The sequence below is a fragment of the Hetaerina americana genome, unplaced genomic scaffold (assembly GCF_022747635.1).
Source record: "Hetaerina americana unplaced genomic scaffold, ioHetAmer1.1.p SCAF_3, whole genome shotgun sequence".
Lineage (NCBI taxonomy): Eukaryota > Metazoa > Arthropoda > Insecta > Odonata > Calopterygidae > Hetaerina > Hetaerina americana.
Window position 1 is genome coordinate 73,248,946 of NW_027286874.1, and position 21,546 is coordinate 73,270,491.

Consider the following 21,546-nt stretch of genomic DNA (forward strand, 5'->3'; position numbering starts at 1 on the left):
TCGCTGCGGGAGGGAGGCTGCAGGATGTAGCCAGATCGGTGACCGGGGAGGGGATGGGCGGAGGAAGGGTGATTGTAATGGGCGCCGGCGTTGATAAGTGGAATAAATCCGTTAGGGTTGGGAAGGGTAATAATTTTCGCCTCCGCTGAGCTATCATTGTTTCGTCACTTCCCTGCACGGATGGAAGGACTGGCGCAGTGCGTGGAGGTGCAAGGAAAGATTTAAATCCCACGCCTCCTCCTTCTCCGTCGGAAGACGAAAGGAATGATGGATTTTTGTTGCGCGCTCCGCGGATGCAAGATGGCATTCACCCGCCGCCGTGCCATGCTACTTCAAGCCCCCTCTCCCTAAAGTGTACTCTTACGACATTCATTTCCTTCAAAAAAATAATTCCTGTCGCCTTCTTAAGAAAAACGTTTTTTCAGAATAATATGAAAGAGAATGATGTTAACTTGCATACTTTTTTATTCTTAATTTAACATTTCATCATCTCTGGAGGTGTCTGATGACCAAGGTCATAATTATTCGGGATGGATTATAATATCCCATTGAGAACTCAACTCGAGAAAATATCTGAACAAAATCACCAGAGAGGCTGATAAAGTTGAAATATTGGGCAAATATACCAGTTTATCCGTTAAAACTATAAGTGTCCCAGTTCTCATCCTCAATTAGTTCCTCATTGCTCTCGGAATAAATATGTTCAGGAATATTGATAGATTATTTTTTGGCAATTAGGGGAAGTTCTCGTAATATTTAGAACTAAATAAATAACCGTTAGAAGGGGTCCAGAATCAACATTTAGTAGGCAGAATACGGTGAATGAATGACAATTTTTATCTAGATACTATTTTAACCGAGACTGTAGAAAAATCTAAATTTTGTTTTCATTTAAATTTAACATTTTTGAGTGGAATTACATCACCTTACCATAAGAATATTTTGAACAGTTGAAAACGTCGGTGTTTTATATTCTCATTGAGACGGTAAATTATATGACCAGAGATTTCCTAACACATTTTCAACGAAAGTAATAAACGAAGTCATTAACAGAAATCATTTTTAAATAAGGTAAAGGAAGCAATTAATTGTCGAATTAGTTTATTTGAAAGCTTTGGCATGTGTCTCAAAGTTAGGAATCAGACAAATGTTCTAAAAAAAATGACCACTCAGTTGCGTACCAAACTTCATCCAACGAAATTTTTAATTTTGAACTGGGACGCATTTACTGTTATATCTAGGCTTTTTGATGAAATAGCAAGGAATTATACGATGATTCGAGGAACTGGCTTCGATCCTCGAGCTAAACGAATAAAGGTCCTCAAAATTTTAAGTTACTGAAACGTGCATTTTCGAAAAAACTAAAATTTTGAAAAAGCTAATACTTCTTTTGTCCGGAGCCATTCATAGGATTTCACCTCTGTGATAAATTAATTGCTAATCTATTATGTACAAGGTAATCGCCAAAGTCTTCCTCCGTGATAAGTGGAGAATTGATTTCAAGTGATTCCTCAAAATAGTTGGAGAATGTACTACTTTTATCACTCATACCAAACCAATAATACTACGGAACTATTTTCCCTTGGACATTGGCAAAGTACATCATCATCATGGTCCTAAATGTTATTAACACGCAAGTGACTCCTGATTGGCATGCTACGGGCCGAGAGTAAAAGCCAATTGCGTTCACTTCTTTAAGGTTTATGAAAGATTGTTTGATTCGATGAAAACTGTCATGAATTATTGAGAGAACTAATTGAATTATAACAAAATATTTCATCGGTGATATCATAACATTAGGAAACAATTGTACCATTAGAAATGAATGAAACAGAGGACGCAGGATTAATTCAGCGGTACTAAATGAAATTTCTTAAACCTATTGATGCACACGATTTTACAGATGCCATCGCCCTAAGTTTTTAGCTCTTAACTGGCAGTAAAGGTCCTTCACTCCTAATCTACACCAACGGCTCTAAAATTACATATATCCGAAGTTATGTCATCAATTTGGATTGTAGCTTTATATATATATATATATATATATATATATATATATATATATATATATAAGTATATAAATTAAATTCCAGTCATGAATTTTCTGCTGATGAAGGGCCGCTTCCTGGCTCGAAAACTTCCTTGAGTCACATAATCTTTCTGCATTTCATTTCTGCAACTGGGAAAGGTTTTCATTATTGTCTGTGTCTACATTTGCATGTATATATACATATATAGTATACATATATATATGGTTGACAAAGATATATATATATATATATATATATATATATATATATATATATATATATATATATATAATTATATATATACATATCTATGGTATCCCTTCTTTTTCACGATTCTTTTCTACAAATTCGTATGTAAACTTAGTCTACACTGAAGAACTATTGAACCACCTTTGTAATCATGGGGGATGTTTATGCGCCGAATGATACAGAAAATTCCTCATTTTGAAAGCCCATAATACTGCGATCAAAATGAGAACCATATTTTTTTTTATCGCTTGAATTTTATATTCTGATTGTAATCGAATATTATGAGCGCGTTACCTCAATTCTGACAAGTTTGACACAATGGAACGGCAACAATGCCTATGGTTCACATCGTCAGTCCTTCTCGTATTTGTTTGTATTAGATCGCTCGCGAAGGACAATTTCCATTATCTGTTTTCATTATAGCCTCCCCACAACAAATCATTCAGAAGTTTCTCTATCGAAGATCTCCTTTGGAAGGCGCATGGGTAAAATTGCGCGGGTGGAATTGCGTTAGGTGTATATCTAAACTACATGTCAAGAAACATTAAAATGGAAATAAACAAAAATTATGAAATGATAAAAAATTACACTCTTGATATGCGGGAAAAATAAATCTGAAAATCCAGTCCGGGAAAGCACGAACCAAGAGATATTAGGGTGGGTTCGAAAATTTCGAGCGATTGGAAACCAATCCGCTATATCTCGAGCCATAAAAGCGACATCAGGAATGTGTTTCACAAGTCTTTTGACGTCCCCTTTGATGTTCCGTAAGTATTTGGCTCCGGGTCTAAGATTTTTTCCAAAAATCGGTCCCTCGTGGTACGCGGGTGGCCCCAAGGGACGGCTCTACCCAAGTGGACGAGCTGGAAAGAGAAGGCCAAGAGGACTGAGATCTCAAGTTCCTCCTCCCAAGGTGAAGCAAGCTAGTGAAATGAAACGAGAAATGCGTGGGGTTCTTTTAGCTGGAAGGCAGAAAGGTTATTTTTTTGCCGCGGTCGAGTTGGGCGTTCGGTTGAAAAAGTGGAGACGATGCCATGGCAATGAAATAGCCGCCAGGTGAAAATTGTCGCTGGTCTAAATTTAAGAGCAGTTATGCGCGATGAAAAATCCCTCCCCATAAGCATTTCTATTTTTCGCTCGTTTGAGTTCCAATCGGTAGCCCTATAATAAATCAGGCCCGTTTTTCTTCTTCGCTCCTCTCCTGGGCGTGTGCTTCTTAGTCGTGCATTGCCATTCCGTGGGTTAACAAGTTAAGATGCTGGATAAAATTGTTTTCGTCTTCGGCCCGTTAGGATTATCTTGCCTCCCACCCTAATAATAGTGTTAAAATCAATTTCCATTCAACATACCATAGTAACTAACATTTCCTGGCGTTATTTGCCATCAAGACAAGGTTTACCCCTTACTTGATAAAATAACAACTTAGTTGTAATCTGGCATTCCTATTATGTTTTGAAATGTGTTGTCTCCGTCGTAAATGTATGGAATTTACATAACATATTGAAATGAAATTATTGACGTAGTGATTCCACGCCCTTTATTTAGAAACACATCCCACGTACGTTTTTCTTAATCTTGGGGGTTTGAATTACAAAGTGAATGATTTAATTTCAATTTTTTCCTATTACCTTCCCACCGAGTACGTTTACCTGCATAATTGGTGAAGGATAGTACTCAAAATCTACCAGTCTTATGCCCTTCTGTAAGTTCACAGGGTATGGAGTGGATTTAAATGTGTTGCGCTGAAAACTGGGTTGCCATCAAATAGGTCTCCAGGATGTACCATGAAACAGCTCGTGTGACATGCCACTTTAAGATATCATTGTCGTATAAAATGTTGTAAAACATTTCCTCGAAGCTGCGGTGGATAGCGGAACATGTTACCGACTACTTATCTATTTTTTCTCTTTACTTTTGAGATGTATCCCATCTACGAGGATATCTACCTTGAGCTCTCACTAAAGAGAAATATAATACTTCCTCACAACTGCGAGTTTCCTCAATGCCGCACAATACGCGAATGAATGTCTCATGACATGGCCGGAGTAATTGAGACGATCCCCCAGACTGATTTTGAAATTCGTCTGTTCTTTTGCTCTTCTTCAGGAGAGTGTCGCCATGCATTTTTATTTTCTTCTGAGAGGATGACTGAGAAAGAATATTAGAAGTTACAGGAACAGATGACGATGAACGAAATAATATATGAATGTGACAGACGCAGTGCGTTGATTGCGTAATGTAGAAGAAACTTTCGCAAAATGATACCAAGCTCTTCTTGACGATTCATACCTCGAAAGGAACGGGAGAAAGGGTATGTATGTTGTTTATTTTCTCCATCCTCTATGTAGGTTGGAGAATTATGATCACGAATAGATATCAAGACAAGAACTTAGTGATTTCAACAGTAACGCGTGCTTTGAGGTCTCCTTAAACAACTCACATATGGTCATCCTCGAAATCTATCCGTGTATTTATGCAAATGTACTCATGTGTGAATTTTTTCAGCGGGGTTTATTTGGACACGCTCATTATAAAAAAATATTTATCTTAGCGATACAAAATTTGATGTTTAATATTATAATTAATATTAGAATAACTGGTTAATTTACTGGGAAAATCGATTCATTCATTGTGACACTTAACTGAAATTCATTTTACTGTTTTTTTCATTTGCAGCTAAAATTTCAAAATTTGAAATCTGTCCATTAATGACGTCATACGAACTAATATGAAAAAATAGTTTGTAAATTAGTTGTTAGAGTGACGGTAAATTTAATTTTTTGTGTAGGTCTTGTGCATGATTAAGAATGAATTTAACGAGTAATGAAATAGCTTTGAGTGGTGTGAAAATATACTTACAAACTTGATATATAAATATGGCAGATGAGCATTTGTTGCATTTCAATGGATCATTTTATTATAGTTTTTCTATATGAATCATCGGTCCTCTTTTAATTCCAAAATATATTATTAATTGTTATTTCATCAAGCTTCCTAACTTAATTTAATAAACACACCTTACTTTTCTGCAGTGCGATAGATTCGCCATATTTTTTCTAAGAACCTATAAATCAAGTTTCAGAGTGCCGTGCGACTTAATCAGAGTTCAGTTTTCTGCCGTTCTTTATCAGATAGTTGAGGTTTCGGCCGTTTCATGATACCTGACCCTCACGATGGAGGAAGATAGAGATAAAATGGGTTTTATGTAGCCGCAATAATTTTCTGATCTTAACAGTAAGGTATGCAATACATCGCAAATAGGATGAATGAAACTGGCTTCTTTTTCGTTATATTGACTTTAATAATATATATTTATATCATTTGGGACCTAATTCGAGGACAAATATGCAATTTCATACCTGTTTAAGCCACGAAAAATGTAATGAAGTCCCATAGGGAGGACATGGTTTAGGCGCCATAAAAATAAGAAGTTTTTGAAAAACGGAAGTGATACTACCTCAAGAGAACTATTTTTTCGTTATTCAGTAAGTTTTTTGTTGCTTTTTGATGATGTGATATTGGAATATATTTTTATCATTGAGGTGCACTTGCCCAGTCAATTCAATCATTCTAAAAAAGGTTGATTCTAGAGTTGGTTTGTTGTAATTGGAAACTCAGTTTTTCCCTTCTAACTTAGATAAGTGCTTGTTCATATTATTTAAAAATTGATGACAACACTCGAACATGAGCTGTGATGTCTAAGATTCAATTTCAGTTCTCGTCTCTATTATCCGTTCTCTTATTGATTTAACCAGACTAGGTTTGGGGGTAATATATGAGACTCGTATGCGAAAAATCACTTCCCTAATGAAGGACCCTGCGAGCAATATGAACGGATTTAAATCTGATGTTTATCGGGTGATCGAAGGCGAAATAAGTACTCAAGCTTCATGTACAAGATAGATGAAAAGCAAAACGATGAATACGAACACGTACGTTTTGTTTCAAATGTGGAATATGTACGCAAAATATCGTTGAGCTTTTTATTAATAATGGGCGGTACAAGTAATTACCAATGTTTTAGGGAGAGGATTTTAAAGCTATGCGCGAAGCAGTATCTTTTTGTTTGATTTAGTTTTTTTTTAATCTTTAATATAGTTATCTTTAGTATCATTACGTTTGCTTGAGCCGATTTTTCATACATGCCCGTGATTCTCGTACCTAAAGAGTAGCAGGTGGAACAGAATAGTGGCATTTTTGCCGATCCCCAGCTCTCACGTACTCTGTGGAAAAAAAAGTAATGCTTAATTTAAGTGTTTGACCTCGTTGCACTATATAGATGGATAGACTTGAGCTTGGCTTTCGGTTAACGGCCCACTCAGCTACGGATGACGTGGTAACCAAGCTACGCCACGTATTGCCCGGGGGTCTCCGAAATTTATTAGCGCAAGGAAATCAGATACTTTGGCAGACTGGGAGGATTAGCTAAGAAACAAATTAACAGAATATTATTTTTCGACCCGAATTGGGAATTTGAGTTATAGGATTGATTGGAACTGAAGTATTTCTTGCCACTTGAACTTGCCATTTGACACCCGGATAGAGAGCGTCGAACTTTTATTTATTTAACAAGAGCAAATAAATAGCCCAATTTAACCTTTTATATTGATTCCGAAACACAACAACAATCGCAAACATCAAAGCCGTATTGTTGGAGAAAAAACCCACCTATGTGGGTATCGAACCTCAACCTCTCTTTTAGCAGACTATGACGTAATTCTGGCACCAACGAGGCTAGCAGCTGCTTCTCCCCGCAGCCGGCGCTCTGCGGTCCTGTAATAATCCACTCTTGCGGTATTGGATCGGAACGGCGCGGTATGGGCCACAAAGGAACGGAAGATGTTTCGATGACGGTAATAAAAGTGATGATAAAAGGAAAAATGAGAAGTCCCGCACTTACTTACCCCGTAGTCTCGTATAGGCGTTTGCGCTTTCCCGAAGGGATGAGGTGGAGAGCGGTGCGGTACGTCGCCCCAGCAGACAAGGCACCCGGAACCCAAAACTGCAGCCTCTGGGAGAGGGAGAGAGAGAGAGAGCGAAAGTCGGCTGATGGGGGGGGGCGGGAGGAGGGAAGAGTCTGTTTGTGTGTCTGGAGCAGCCGGTTTGACGGACGTTAATGGGGAGTGGGAGAACGGGGCTCTCGCGAACATTTGAGTGACGTGCGTGGGCGAGGGTTATTTCAAATCCACATCCGCGTGAATAGCCCGGCTGAGAATCTCACGCGGAGATCCAGAAGAATCGCTGGAGTGGTCTACTCTGGCCGCTTCGGGAAAAAAAGCAAACCTCAATTCGAGATTGGACTTGCATGGCGAGCGAGAGGAGGAAGATGCGCCTCCTTTAACACGCGGAAGTGAACCCCCTGCGGTTATTTCCTTCCGAAGCGTATTGGTGTGGTATACTGTTACCAAATGATGCGTAACACAGAACGAAAGAGTCGACGTCGAGCATAAGTGGCTACCGGAAACCATGAATAATTGATGTACCATCGCTCTTTTCAGATTGACCACCTCATTTTTTCACTCCAGGGCATTATTAATGCTGTTTTATTATTAAATGCAACTTGCGAACTTACAAAGCATTCCCCAGCTTGTCCAAATGAGTATTGCATTACATTAAGAAGTCGTCATTATTAATATTTTTTATTCTTGCAAAAAACCACGGTAATCAACTGTAGAGTTGGTTGGGTAGGTGAGAGTGGACACCAACTAAGACTAAACCGAATTGAATATGTTGCACATCAGGGTTTGGAGCACAGTTCCATTCCTTGGCCCACATGTGGTTTCCCAGGAAGTTGTGGTAACCGAAAAATTCCCTTTGGTGAAGGTTGGTGTGCCCAGAGTCAATCGAGTATATGAACCTTGGTCCTCCGATCATTTTCCGAATGGTCTACCAATTGCATATGAACCCAACACCTGATTTATCGCCTCAACTTGAGATAAAATGTGTCCAAGGTGAAGCAAGGAGAGCAAGCGGCGTCCTCACGGTCCCCCTCGCTAAAAACGAAATTTTACCACCCTTCAAAGCTGGCAGCTGGCTGCACTATCCCGAAACAAGCTTGTAATAGTATGTGAGATGGTAAAAAAGTTATTGCCTCGTAGAATAGATTTAATGTGACTTTGTGATCTGCGGGCACATTCCCAATGTCGCACAAGTCTTTAAAATGCGAATCCGTTCATATTCGAGGCACATACTTTTACTAACTCGATGAAAAACTTCGCGTAAACGTGAAGGTTCTGTGTTCTGTCAACGTAAATCAGCGCCAATATAATGTGTTGAGTACATCTCCGCCGTTGCCATTGCTTGAGAAGTTCATGAGTAATGAAAATGGCAGAAAAGAATCTGGCATGGGAGCAAGAGTCTTAAATCAGCCTCGTTTTGGCAAATAGGTTAAGCACATCCTAATGGTCGTCCTCATTATCCAGAAACTTGGAGGGAAATTCTCTGTGACGATAAGCCTAGGATCTTGCTAAAGGCTACCAATTTAAATTAGTCCATTTTTTATTGTGGGCTGCTGGTTGCGGGGTAATGAATTTATTCATTTGACGAGTATAATCAATTAGCCATCCCCGGACTTACATAATTACACGTTAAGGTTCATTCAACTAAATAATATTAATTTCAACCGAAGGACTTGAGGAGGACACCGTAATAAATGTAAATGCGCGTAGCATGTTAGTTTCTCCTTCTGCATCCTCTGACTACCACGAAAATATTTTTCAAGAATATCCTTCATTCGTTCAATGATTGTCGCGTTTGCGTTTCTAACTTAATTTTTTACGTAAAATGACATCCTTTTCCATCATTTTCAAAATCCCTTCCGATTGCTAATATTTCATGAGTTAATGACATGTCATGTCTTTATCTAGGATCAACTATAAAATTTACTTCATAAATTTGGCACAAACGTTGCTAACCAACATGTATTCATCATTATAAAAATCCTTGATGAATTGGGCATCACTGCATAAAGTATGAAAGAATGTCAAAAATATGTATACTTTTTATACATTAAAAACCTTCATAATGGTTCATTGGCACACCATAACATCTGTGGAAAAAATCATTCGAAGGGGTTTTCAATTTTATTTAAAAAATACAATTTAAGTATCTCCTAACTTCTACGCAAAAATTATAGATTAACAAATTAGTTGCCTGCCTAATTGCCCTGAATCATCAATTGGCATTAATGAGAAAATTGAATTTGAGAAACGTGTATTTTACATTGTAAATCGTATCTGATTATTTCCCTCAAAAAATCATCTCACCTCATCCTTCTTTTTCTGTTAATGTTAGCGCAGTAATGAGTTAATTTTGTTCGCTTTTCATGTGAAAAACGTAATATTATTTTACATAATATTAAGTATTTTCTTTTATGTATTTTTCTATAAAGGTTGTTTGTGAGTAATCTAGATTGGGCGATTAATTTAGCTGGTAATTTTTATTAAATAATGTGATTGTGCTTTTTCTTTTAATGAAATACTAAATGGAATTTCTTGGTCTTTCTTTTAGAAATATTCTGACATAAAAGTTATCGATATTGGATACATTTTTATATTTAAATATTTATAATATACTGGGCAGCATTTGATTAAAACGTAAACTTGAATCATAGGAATTATCCCGAACTACGGAAAACAAATTAGATATGTAACATATGTAACATAACGTTTTATATGGTTTTGAAAAAAAAATTAATGAAGGACATCAAAGTCAAAGTCCCTTTCGTAAATTTCTTGGGTGACATTCTCCTTTGTCCGGTGTGTTTTCATTTAACTCGTCCCTTTGCCTGTTAAATTTACTTCTTCCTCAAGATACCCTTGATGTCAGTGTAAATTGGTCTGCGCTTGCTGAGCTCCGAAAACTCGTCGTAAAATAGTTTTTAGACTCCACTAATATAGTGTCTTTTCACGACTTACGCAATCGATAGTTTTAGCGTGTAAATAAAATCTGAGAACTGCGCTTTATCTGGAATTGTTGCACTCAACAGGATTACCATTATGGCACATCTTTAGTCCAACCGCGACATATTTCGCAGGACACAATTTCAAAAGAAAAAAGTGTATCGTCACTTTCGACCGTTACTGAAAAAATTTACTCCCTCGGGCGCCAGACTATTCGCAGCACCCGCCACAGAGGGGATCTTATGAAGTGCCGTCTTAAAAAGATTCTTTTCGGAAACGAGGAATTGGCAGAAATAAAAACACTCTCCTGACAGGCAAGCGGGGAAGCGATTCCTTGACGTCTCCCTCCACCGAACACCTCCTCCCTCCTCTCCATCCAATGCCAGTCTCTTTCACTTTCTAACAGTTCTCCCAATTTCATCTTCCATCATCCACCCCTCCTCCAACCCTCTCACACACATTCTCTCCCTTTTTCCCGCCTAACATCCCTTCCCCATCCTCTATTTTCCCCCCACCTCGTTTCCCATCTATCCCCGATGCCCCATGGCTACTTGGCCTCTTTACACCGGCGAGATGGAGCCGTTCCCAGATTCCCGGCGAGCCTCGAGGGGGTAACACGTTCGCGTGTGGCTCAACTGCGAGCGTCTACCCTACCGCCCCATCCCTGTTCCTTACCCTTCCGTTCCCCTTTCTCCTTTCCCCCGCTCGGGAGAGTTTTGGCGGGACGAGAGGTGGGAGAGGGGAGTCGGGAGCACAAGGACGTGGTGAAAGCAATGGGATCAAACAATGCAGGGATAACGTGATGAGGATTTTCTTCGTTGAGGCGATTCTTTTCTTTAACTCATCGGCGGCCTATTGTGCACTATCACAGAGAACTTACGAGTTTTAAGAGTGGTGTTATCTCGTTGCTCGTGGGTTTATTGTTCAACGATCGACGCTCCTAAGGCGATAGAAAACTACGAGAAACGTTGCAATCAAACTTGCGAGGAAATACTTTGATGATTAGTATTGTACTGTTTGAAATTAAAATTGAGTAATTATATCGTTATTAGCAAACGCTAATTGACTGCCCAGTTTTCTTTCCGCTGACTAACTTTCTCCCACTCAGTGATTATCCTATTTATCAGTTAGTTACTTGGAATGCCCCAAACCCGCTGCTTAATTCATAATGGATAAAAATAAGTGTTCATAATACTTACTTCATTAAAACAATAATCATTCAAAGCACTAATAATAATTAGTTACTTTTTGTAAAATGTCTCGTATGTATTTTAGTTTAAGTTTGATTTTGCTCACCACAAAGTAGTGCTTGTCGCTGTATGATCATCAATAACGTTTGGCAGAGTGAATTGGGCACAATAAGTTTACGTATTTAATGAGATATTTAAACTATATGAATGGACGACTTATCGGGAACCGTACATGCCCAAAGACTCCATAATTTCAGTTAGTGAATGAATAATCAGGATAGCCAGAGGGAGGACGGTGGATATGATTGGGTTTTCCATTAACATCCATGATATTCAATGCGGAGGAAATGTTAAGAGAGACATGGAAAGTATCGGAATAAAATGGGTCGGAATATCATCAAATCAATTGGATTTGCGGATGATCATGCTTTAGTTGACACGTTTGCTAAGTGATTGCAATCATTACTGAAGTAGCAGTGTGATAGTTGTGAGGTGAGAATCAATCCTAATAAAATAAAAGGAATGAAGTTCATAAGAAATTGGAAACCTAATATAATCATTATAATAAATGGGCATTAATAAGAGCAAGTACAAAATTTCAACTATTTAGAAAGAGTTTTTAACCGAGTTCGGCAAAACAAGAACATTACGAGGAGAACTGAATTATGAAAAGAACTTTTTGCAAAGTGGAGGGAGATCTTGTAGGGATCCTTAATGAAGATGTAAAGAAGAAACTAGTGACTGCTTTGGCATAGACCGTAGCTTTTTAGAACTACAAAACCGGAGTTGAAATGAAGCGTGAAGACCGATAGATGGAAGAATGCTGGGTAAGCAATGCAGACAAAGCACAGTGCAATAAATGGTATGTTGAACGAAACGAAAGGAGGAAAGATATGCGTGAATTATTTATTTTTCATTTATTTTATTTATTTATATACCCTGCGAGCCGCCGCTATGGTGTGTGGCAGGGGGTGAATACACACCAGCATAATATCACCCGAACATGACCCTATCGCGGTTGAACAATTCTATTATGATCCCCTATTGTTCGTGGAAAAAATGACATCTTTTAAGATTTTCTATCTGTTCTACACTTGATATCTCTAATTTTATTGACATGATCTCTCCTACCGTAGTATGATGGGGTAATAATAAATTGTCAATATCACTGCTAAAGAGACGTCCTTCCAATTTATGCAAGAGCTTCAATCTGTAATTTGACCTTCGCTCCGTTAGTGATTCCCAGCCTAGCTGCTCTAATATTTTGGATTCGCTACTAAGTTCATCATACCATCGTTAAAAAATCTAGCTCCTCAACACTGCACGCGATCCAACTCGGCAATTAATCCAACTTTGTGAGGATCCCATATACTTGCAGCATATTCTAAATGAGGCCTAACCAGCGACACATAACATTTCTCTTTGACCTTTTCATCACATTTACCCAGTACTCTTCTAATAATTCCTAATTTTTCGTTAGCTTGTCCATATACTCCGTATGTGTTAAACTCCGGAGAGATCGTGAGTGAGGGCAACGCCTAGGTATTTAATTGATTCTACACATTCCATTACTATGTTCCCGATGCAGTAGGCGTTTGGGAGGGAATTACTCTTTACCAAAAATTCATCACTACGCACTTTTTTAATTGAATTGTAATGGTCAAGTGTTGTACCGGCGATGTATAGCGTTGAGGGCATCTGACAAAGCTGCTGTGTCTTCATGATCACGGATATCACAGTAAACCACAGTATCGTCGGCAATTAAACGTATCTAACTAGTAACTACGGATTCAATGTCAGTAACGTGAAATAGGAATAAAAGAGGTCCGATAACACTTCCCTGGTTAGATGAAAGGTTTATTATACTGTGGGGTGCGTACTACGTACGATAAGTGGTCTAAGTTATATCAGGGAATATAAGTGACCGACGAGACTGTTTTGAGTAAATGTATTGTGATGAACTTCAGATTTGTAAGCAGTTTCAGGCTTAAATTTATTGAATTCCTTCATGATGAGGGTAGAAAAAGAAACTTTGCACTTACACATAAATATTTAATACTTCACTTGACCATGGTTTCGATGCTGCGCATGCTATGATGCTATGCGATGCTGCGCATCACCTGAGGATGATGCGCAGCATCGAAACCATGGTCGTGTGAAGTATTAAATCGTAGAAGTGCAAAGTTTATTTTTCTACCCTCTTCAGATTTATACTCGATCGGGGTCAGTTCATTCGCCTGAAGAAAGATGAATTTAAATCGGTTGGCTTTATTTCTTTAATCACGTCCATCCTGGTGATCTACTAGTGACGTTCTTTGCCTGCTGTGGCGAAACCATGCGTGGGCCCTGCGACCATCAGCAAGATCTCACTATCACACGGTACGCATTTGAAACTTTGCCATCTATTCTCTTGCGCTCTCCTCACTGCCTCTTCGACGTACTTTCAAACAATAGCTTTCGACGACGGCATTTGTTGTTTGATGGCAGATTGACGAGTCTGTAATGGGTGCTCAAAGGACCAGGACTATTGTTGCATTTATCCATCAGCGAGAGCTGGAAATATGTAGCACTGCAATGAAAGCTGTTTATTTTTAATTTAATTAAAAATTATTTTGTTTTTGAATTTTTTATTTTGAATTACCTACAACCTATTTTTTGTTTTGAATTACCTACACGTCCAATAGAACTTTCAACGATAAAGATTCACTTTTCACAAAGATATGATTTTAAACCTTCGATAATTACAGAAATAAGCATTTTACTACATGGTTATGAATTACAAATTCATGAGGGTGCTTTGAATGTATGGTTTGAATGAATGTAATGATTTGACGAGGTTTAAAAAGATCAGTGAAAAGAAATTCTCGGTGGAAGAGAACTTATTGAATCCGTGCGCCGCTCCACTCTAATTAGAGGGATCGGGGTTCAGGTCCCAGTCAAGACGAACGAATTTTTTCCCCGTGGAAATTTCTCGAATGAAATATCATAATCATAGTACTTTTATTAAAACGATAAGGCAAATAAATTGCGAGTAAACACCTTAACGAATATTTTCGTATGTAATAAACCAATTTAAGAGAGGTTTTATGCGGACCTTGGCAAATATTTCATATCGCATGGACTTTCCTGAGCCTCAAATTTTGTAATAGTTTATTTCTTCAGTTCGTCGTAATGTGTAGCAGCTTTCATAACGCCCTTTAAACCTGTTCTATTCCTTTCTCTTCCCCCCTGTCCTCACACTGCGCCCTTATCTCACAGAATTCAACCTCTCAATGTCGTTTGACTCCACATTGACTGCCTTTTTTTTGGATTTTTACCTGGTGGCTCCATAACCAATTCCACTAAAAGTAAACTTAGCCCTTAATATCCAACTCTGCCCAATTGATATTCTCAATTATTTTCTATAGATTCACCAAAAAAAACTACTTTTCTACGTTCATCCTCTTGCTTTGAAGACCAATTTTGAAAGCATGCAGTGTTTCTTTATTATTCTTCTGTAGGTCTTTACTTAGCTTTACTTTACTTTAGCTTAGCTTATCATTTCTATCTAAGTTTCAAATGATGTCACTAATATTCTTCTCCGACCGTCCCAACTGAATCTTTCATTTTCCTCCCAAATATTTCTCTTAAATAATACTGCTGAAGTATGTGGAGTGCCTCACAAACACTTCAAACTTATTTTAACGTTTTATTTATATTGGTAGAAGACTAAAAGTACCCAAATCTTCATATTATTGTTACTTCATTTTCTTGTAATTAATATATATTCCATACCTTGCGAATTGATTTTGCAAAGTACTTAACAATACGCGCAATCCCTTGGCAGTTTGAATAACAAATACTTGATTATCTGACATTTTACTTGACCTACACAGTTTCCCGCCTACCCCTTCATTCCCAAGCTAATCCCTTCCCATGCCACTCATGAGAAATTTTACTGATACACTTTACCTTCCAGCTTTGATTGCAGTGGAGTAAACTCACTGCCTCAATTGTGCTCGACAATTATGATAATGGTGCCAAGGCATCCTTGATGATTGACAGTCTATGCGCCTCTTTCAATAGGCGAGCACGGCTGGGAGTGCAGACGACGGAGACCTTCTTTTCCTCTACGACGAGCACCACGGTGGTCGAGGGTTCTTCCGCCGTCACCTCCACCTCTACAACCTCAACCACCACACTCCTCGACAACTCCGCGGCGAGGCACAAGATAGCCATCCGACCCAAGAGGAAACACGCGGACCCGAGGCAGAAAGGAACCGGAGTGGCCGCCACCACAAGCAGCACGACCGTCGAGGAAGCGGATGATCGGTGAGGCACCCTCGCGTGCCATTTTTTTTGATCGTGGTTTTTCGAATCCCGAGATTATTGTTGAACACCCCCTGTGTTTCCGCTTCATTTTGAATATCTCAAGATTTCGCCCGATGCATTTCGAGCTAGGCATGCTATGTTAATTAATATTCCGTATTCGATAAAACTGTGTGCCGTCATCAGGAAGGTTTATCACGGTGTTTAATTAATTTTCACATCGAAGTTACACATTTGTGTCGACATAAATAACGATGACGCACACCAATGTATGCGAGGGAAGATTTTTCTTTCCGCATACCGATCCTTGCGTTTATTTCGTCGCATTTCCGAATTTTTTAAATAAAATATCATGCAAAAATAAAAAGATACATGGGCACTTTATTCTCTCTTTGCGGATTCTTAAATATAAAATCTAATTATCGCGTTCAAATTCTGTTTAAGGGAGTTCCTCTTGAGAATTTAAAAAGTTTTATATTTGAAAATAAATGCACCATCATTAGGTTCCACGTGTCAAATCCCTTAGTGATTGTTACATGCACTCAAGTGGACGAATGCTTTGACAGCACTTCTCCACTCCCCGTCTCCCATAGTGACACTCTTGACTTGGCGAACGTCCGAAGCAAACAATCATAAATGAGGCATCGCCTTGGGTGAAATACCTACCTGCCGCTTTAGACGAAATGTTGTGAAATGTTTCTCCTCCTTCTTAAAAACTCATTATTTGGAAGGATAAAAGAATTCTATTTTACTCCAGTTTGATTCATAAATCCCAGTCTAATCTAGTTGAGGTGCTCTTATAAATTAGAATTTAAATTTTATTTTTTCTGCAATGAATAATTTGAAAGATATTTGTTGCGATTTTAAATCATCTTTTTTCAAAATTTTTAATTATCATCTATTTAATTTAAAAATCAATAAAGATAATGTCTTGCAATTTTTTTCAAATATTGCAATGCGCCCCTCTTATCTTTTGATACTAAGCAGTCCACTAACTCCGGACACCCACTCAAGAGCGTTCTCTTAAAGCTACGGAATGCATTGAAAATAGTTTACATTATTTTGAAAAATGTCTCCTGTCCCACGAAAACAGATAGCATATAGAGCATTTAAACCTCCGAATTTATACCATTTTAAATCGCTAGAGGTAAAGCATGCGTAAAGACCCTTTTAGGGCGAGCAATAGATTATTACTTATAGAAACAACGGGATAAAGAAGCAAATTAAAAAAGGGTAAGTTTTCTAACATTAATTTTTTTTCAAATATACACGAATAATAATGAACATTGATGCGGAATATGGCAATTCAATAAGAAATTATCAGATTAATCCTCGTTCTGCCCTCGGAATCAATGAGTCTTCATAGAGAACTCGAGTATTGAGTAAACTCTTGTTGTATGGTGGCTGAATGGTATGTGCAAGAGGTAAGAGGAAGATTGCATTGGCATGGGGACTCCCTTTGTGGAAGGTGCCAGGAATAACTTCGCACCTCTCCTTGAGATGAATGTTGTCCTGTATCCGACCTGTTCTCCTCACCGTAATCATAGAAGAATTACGGCGGGACGTGCACGTTCTCTGAAAGTTTAGCTCCTGTTTACCTTTCGCGATCCTTTTTACACTAAATATTTTCATCCTCTTTCTGGAATCGGACTTGGTTTAAGACTGTACGATGTTTTTTTTTCATTCCTTACAGCGTGTTAGTGAGAAAAGTTGGGGAAGGCGAAACCAAACAGGGATGGGTTCCCACAACGGTCTTGACAGCACAAGATGGCACGGGATTGGAGAGTGGATTATCCCTGTCCGTCGTTGTTGCTGCCAGTCAGCAAGAAGAGATGATGGACGTGGATTCCGAGGAAGTGGAATCTGCAGACGAAGCGGCCTTCCGAAGAGAGTGAGTGCAGCGATTAGATTAAGATAAAATTGTTCGTGCACCATTTTTCACACTGCATGAAACTTTCATTCTATATTTCCATATCATGGTTTACGGCCCTCATCCATTTACAAATTATCAATTCCTAGCAATCTTTTGCAAGCAAGTGAAAGGAACATTCGATTTATTTCTTTGTTATTTATCATACCTATCATGCCCTCCCTTAAGGTAAAGTATAATTTCAAACTAGCGAAATTTACTTACTTTAGTAGATTGGCCACCAATTTCTCGAAAACAATATGTAAAGCCGTGCATCTTGCTCAACAGCAATGCAGTTCCTCGGCTGTAGATCGAATACTTAGTAATTATGGAACGCTAATTACGTCCAATCAAGTTTTGCAAGACTGAAAATTATACGTTCTTAGCTTAGTCGTATCATCGTTACAACAATGCTAAAATTAATAGAATAAAAATGCTATTTTACCGTCTTGTCAAAGCATATCCCTTCCTTTCCTGTCAACACCTATTTCATTTATCTATGAGTCAGTAAAAGAAATACTACCTTGATCAAAAAGTTCCCGGAATAACCACCGTGTGGCGCTCCCATCGTTCCGATTTGAGTTCTGTTTTTTTTGTTAAATTGGTACATCTGTTGTTGATATTCCCTTTAAATCTTAGTGTCATAACTTGACATTTGCAAAAGTTACGTAGCCAAGAGTACATCTATCTCTGTGTGTGTTGGCGATTTTTTACAATTTCAGAAATGGATTTAAATTTGCAACAACGAACTTGTATTAAATTTTGCGTAAAAAACGGATTTAGTGGCGCACGGACGTTGGAAATGTTGGAAAAGTGTTTCGGCAACGATTCTCTAAAAAAAACGGTCGTTTACCAGTGGCACGAGCGGTTCAGAAGTGGTCGTGAGTCAATCGAAGATGATGAACGCAGTGGCAGACCATCGACATCGAAAGTCGGTGAAAAAATTGATAAAGTAAAAGAAATGTTGGTCAATAACCGCAAATTAACCATCAGAGAAATAGCGGAGGACTTGAACATTGCCTATGGATCCGCCCAAGACATTGTGGTTAATGATTTGGGTTTCCGTCGTGTAGCAGCAAAGTTGGTGCCAAAAGACCTCAATTTCATGCAAAAAAGAGACCGTGTTGACGTCGCAAAAGACATGATTTGCGAGGCTGAATCCGATCCCACATTCATCAAAAGGATCATTACTGGAGACGAGACGTGGGTTTATGAGTACGACACGCAATCCAGACATCAGGCAAGTGAATGGCGTTCACCAAATGAGCCGAGACCAAAAAAACCACGTCGTTTTCAGTCAAAAAAGAAGGCAATGCTGACGGTTTTCATGGATTACAACGGTGTAGTGCATCATGAATTTTTGCCAGAAGGCCAGACAGTAAACAAAGAGTATTATTTGGGCGTTATGAGACGTTTGCGTGAAGCAATTCGCCGAAAGAGACCAGAAATGTGGGCAGAAAACTCGTGGATTTTGCACCATGATAACGCACCGTCGCACAGTGCTATCATTATTCGTAATTTTTTGACGAAAAATGCAACAAATACCATCCAACAGCCACCGAATTCACCTGATTTGGCTCCCTGTGACTTCTTTCTGTTCAATCGAGTTAAAAAACCATTACGGGGAACGCGTTTTAGCAGCCGAGAGGAAGTAATGGAAAAATCGCAGGAAGCACTGATGGACATACCGAAAACCGAATATAAAAAATGTTTCGAGGATTGGATCAAGCGCTGGCATAAGTGTGTTGCAGTCGATGGGGATTACTTTGAAGGGGACAATATAGATTTAGATGAATAAACTTGTATTTTTAATTTTCTGAATAAATTCCGGGAAATTTTTGATCAAGGTAGTATTTGTACGTTTGGAGAAGGAAGCGCTCCAATACCTTAATTCATCAGTATTGCATGCCTACATATTTCAAGAGAATCCCGAATACTCGAAATTCAAGCCCGATGAAGGATTTTAAACTTTTGTATCAGATAGCGACGGCGTTACTCACAGTATAAGGGTCAAGCTATATCTGAAGAAAGCCAAATTCTTTTTTCAGTTCGTAAGAAGAGTTGGCAATTCGGATAAAAAATGAGGACAGTCACCCCGCTCCCTGTCCGGGAGGTTCGTAGCTTGTACTTATCATTAATAGACGACTGTCTTCTTCGATGAACAGCTGAGTAATTAAAATTGAAATTTCATTGAATATATTTTCTTAAAACATATTTTCCTCAATTCAAAGGTATTGTGTGAAAGCTAAAGAGTTGCCCATTGTGTTTTCATTTTACGTGGCATGAAGCTAACTACGTTGAATTGGATGCAAACACTGAATTTAGCCGCTGTGGGAAATCAACGCGTACTATTGGCAGTACGTATTTTATTATGTGTGCCGCGGTTTGCGTCCAATGGCACATTTTATGACCTTGTGACAAATGTAGACATCCTTAACACAAAGCCACATCATTAATTTTGTCCTGCAGCTTTATATCTCTGTACCTACATTATACTTTTACATGTGTATCTTGCTTCCTCATACGCATTATCTTGTAAACATCAGCGTGTCACAAGCTGTTCAGTGATGTACTGCATTTGTAGTTACGAACGGATAAATTCTCCTTTCTGCCCTTTAAAGTTTCAAGTAGTCGGCGGACTTCTATTGTTCGTTTGAAGTATTTTCATGGCCAAAAAGGTGCACCGTCGGCTCCTTCGGAAATTTTCCTGTTGCACATCTATCTGTACACCTATTAGTATTTTCTTTGCCTCATCAGTCACATTGAACGCAAACATTCAAAAATGTCTTCAAAGACACTGGCCGATTCGCAATAACTTAACGATTAAGCACGAGAATAAAGACTTATCGCTGGGAGATATACAACTACAACAGCCCTTTGGGCGGCTCTGCCCTCGGTTAGCGACAGACGAGAGCTTACTGAGGCGTCGGTTTGACGATTTCATTTGTTTATAACCTGGTAAACTATTTTGAATCCAGTCTTTTGAGCCTCTTATGGTGGAAAGAAAAGAGTGAACGTACAATTTTCCTTATATTCCCAAGATTCTTAACACTGTCTAAGTACTCTTACATAATTGTGCGATATTTAATTCCTCTTCCATGGTTGATGTATTTAAGAACTAGGAAAAAGTAATTGTCTCCTGCTGTTCCAAGCTCGCACATTTGACATGCAAATAACAAGGTTTCACAAGAGATATTTTGCAGGTTGGTATTGTCTTGTACCCTCATTCGTTATCTTGCCAAACGGCCAACTTAATTGACCTGTAAAATACCCGCAGTAATAGAGGTATTTAATGTTGTATTTACTGAAAGATGGCTGTTACAAAATTAAACTACATTTTCATACTTTCAGCTTCAGGATGAAAAGAAAATATGAACTATTATATGTGTACGCCTTATGATAAGTTTGGTATTGCCTCTCTTGAAACTGTTTGACAATATATTCATATTTAAATGCAATTTTGATTTATTTCCTAATTATTCCATAATAAATATCAAGTGTTGCAGTAGTTAGTGGTTATGCAACGGCGGACATTTATGTACCTGTAATAATTCTATTGTAATGCCAACGGGTGATTGAATGCTATTTTTTCTCATGTATTTTAATTGTGTCAACGAATTTTTAATGCAAAAAGGTTTCGATTATTTCAATTTTTCAAATTACGTACTTTTCTGACTTTTGCGGGATGCCTTACGGGAGAAACCCTGTCAGTAAATATCAGCAGTATTGAACGACATAACTCAGAAATCTATAACGAGAAGTGAATTTACCCTTTGATACATCAACTCCGCAATTAAATTGATTAAACCGAATATATGAAAATAGCATGAAGGACAAAATATTTTCGATATGTTTATTGTTAACTAAGTTTTATTATTTTTACCGTGTGCGTGTATGTATGTACGTGTGTGTATATATATATATATATATATATATATATATATATATATATATATATA

General features: G+C 38.2%; 1 protein-coding gene across 4 annotated transcripts in view; it reads left to right on the forward strand.

Moving 5' to 3' along the window:
- The window catches only part of Obsc (Obscurin), a 237,976-nt gene that overhangs the window by 61,184 nt on the left and 155,246 nt on the right, over positions 1 to 21,546 (forward strand). For all 4 annotated transcript variants that reach the window (XM_071587781.1, XM_071587782.1, XM_071587779.1 and 1 more), the window contains 2 exons: positions 15,436 to 15,681; positions 17,372 to 17,569. In XM_071587781.1, coding sequence (XP_071443882.1) covers positions 15,436 to 15,681; positions 17,372 to 17,569 — 444 coding nt within the window. The remainder of the gene's footprint in view (positions 1 to 15,435; positions 15,682 to 17,371; positions 17,570 to 21,546) is intronic.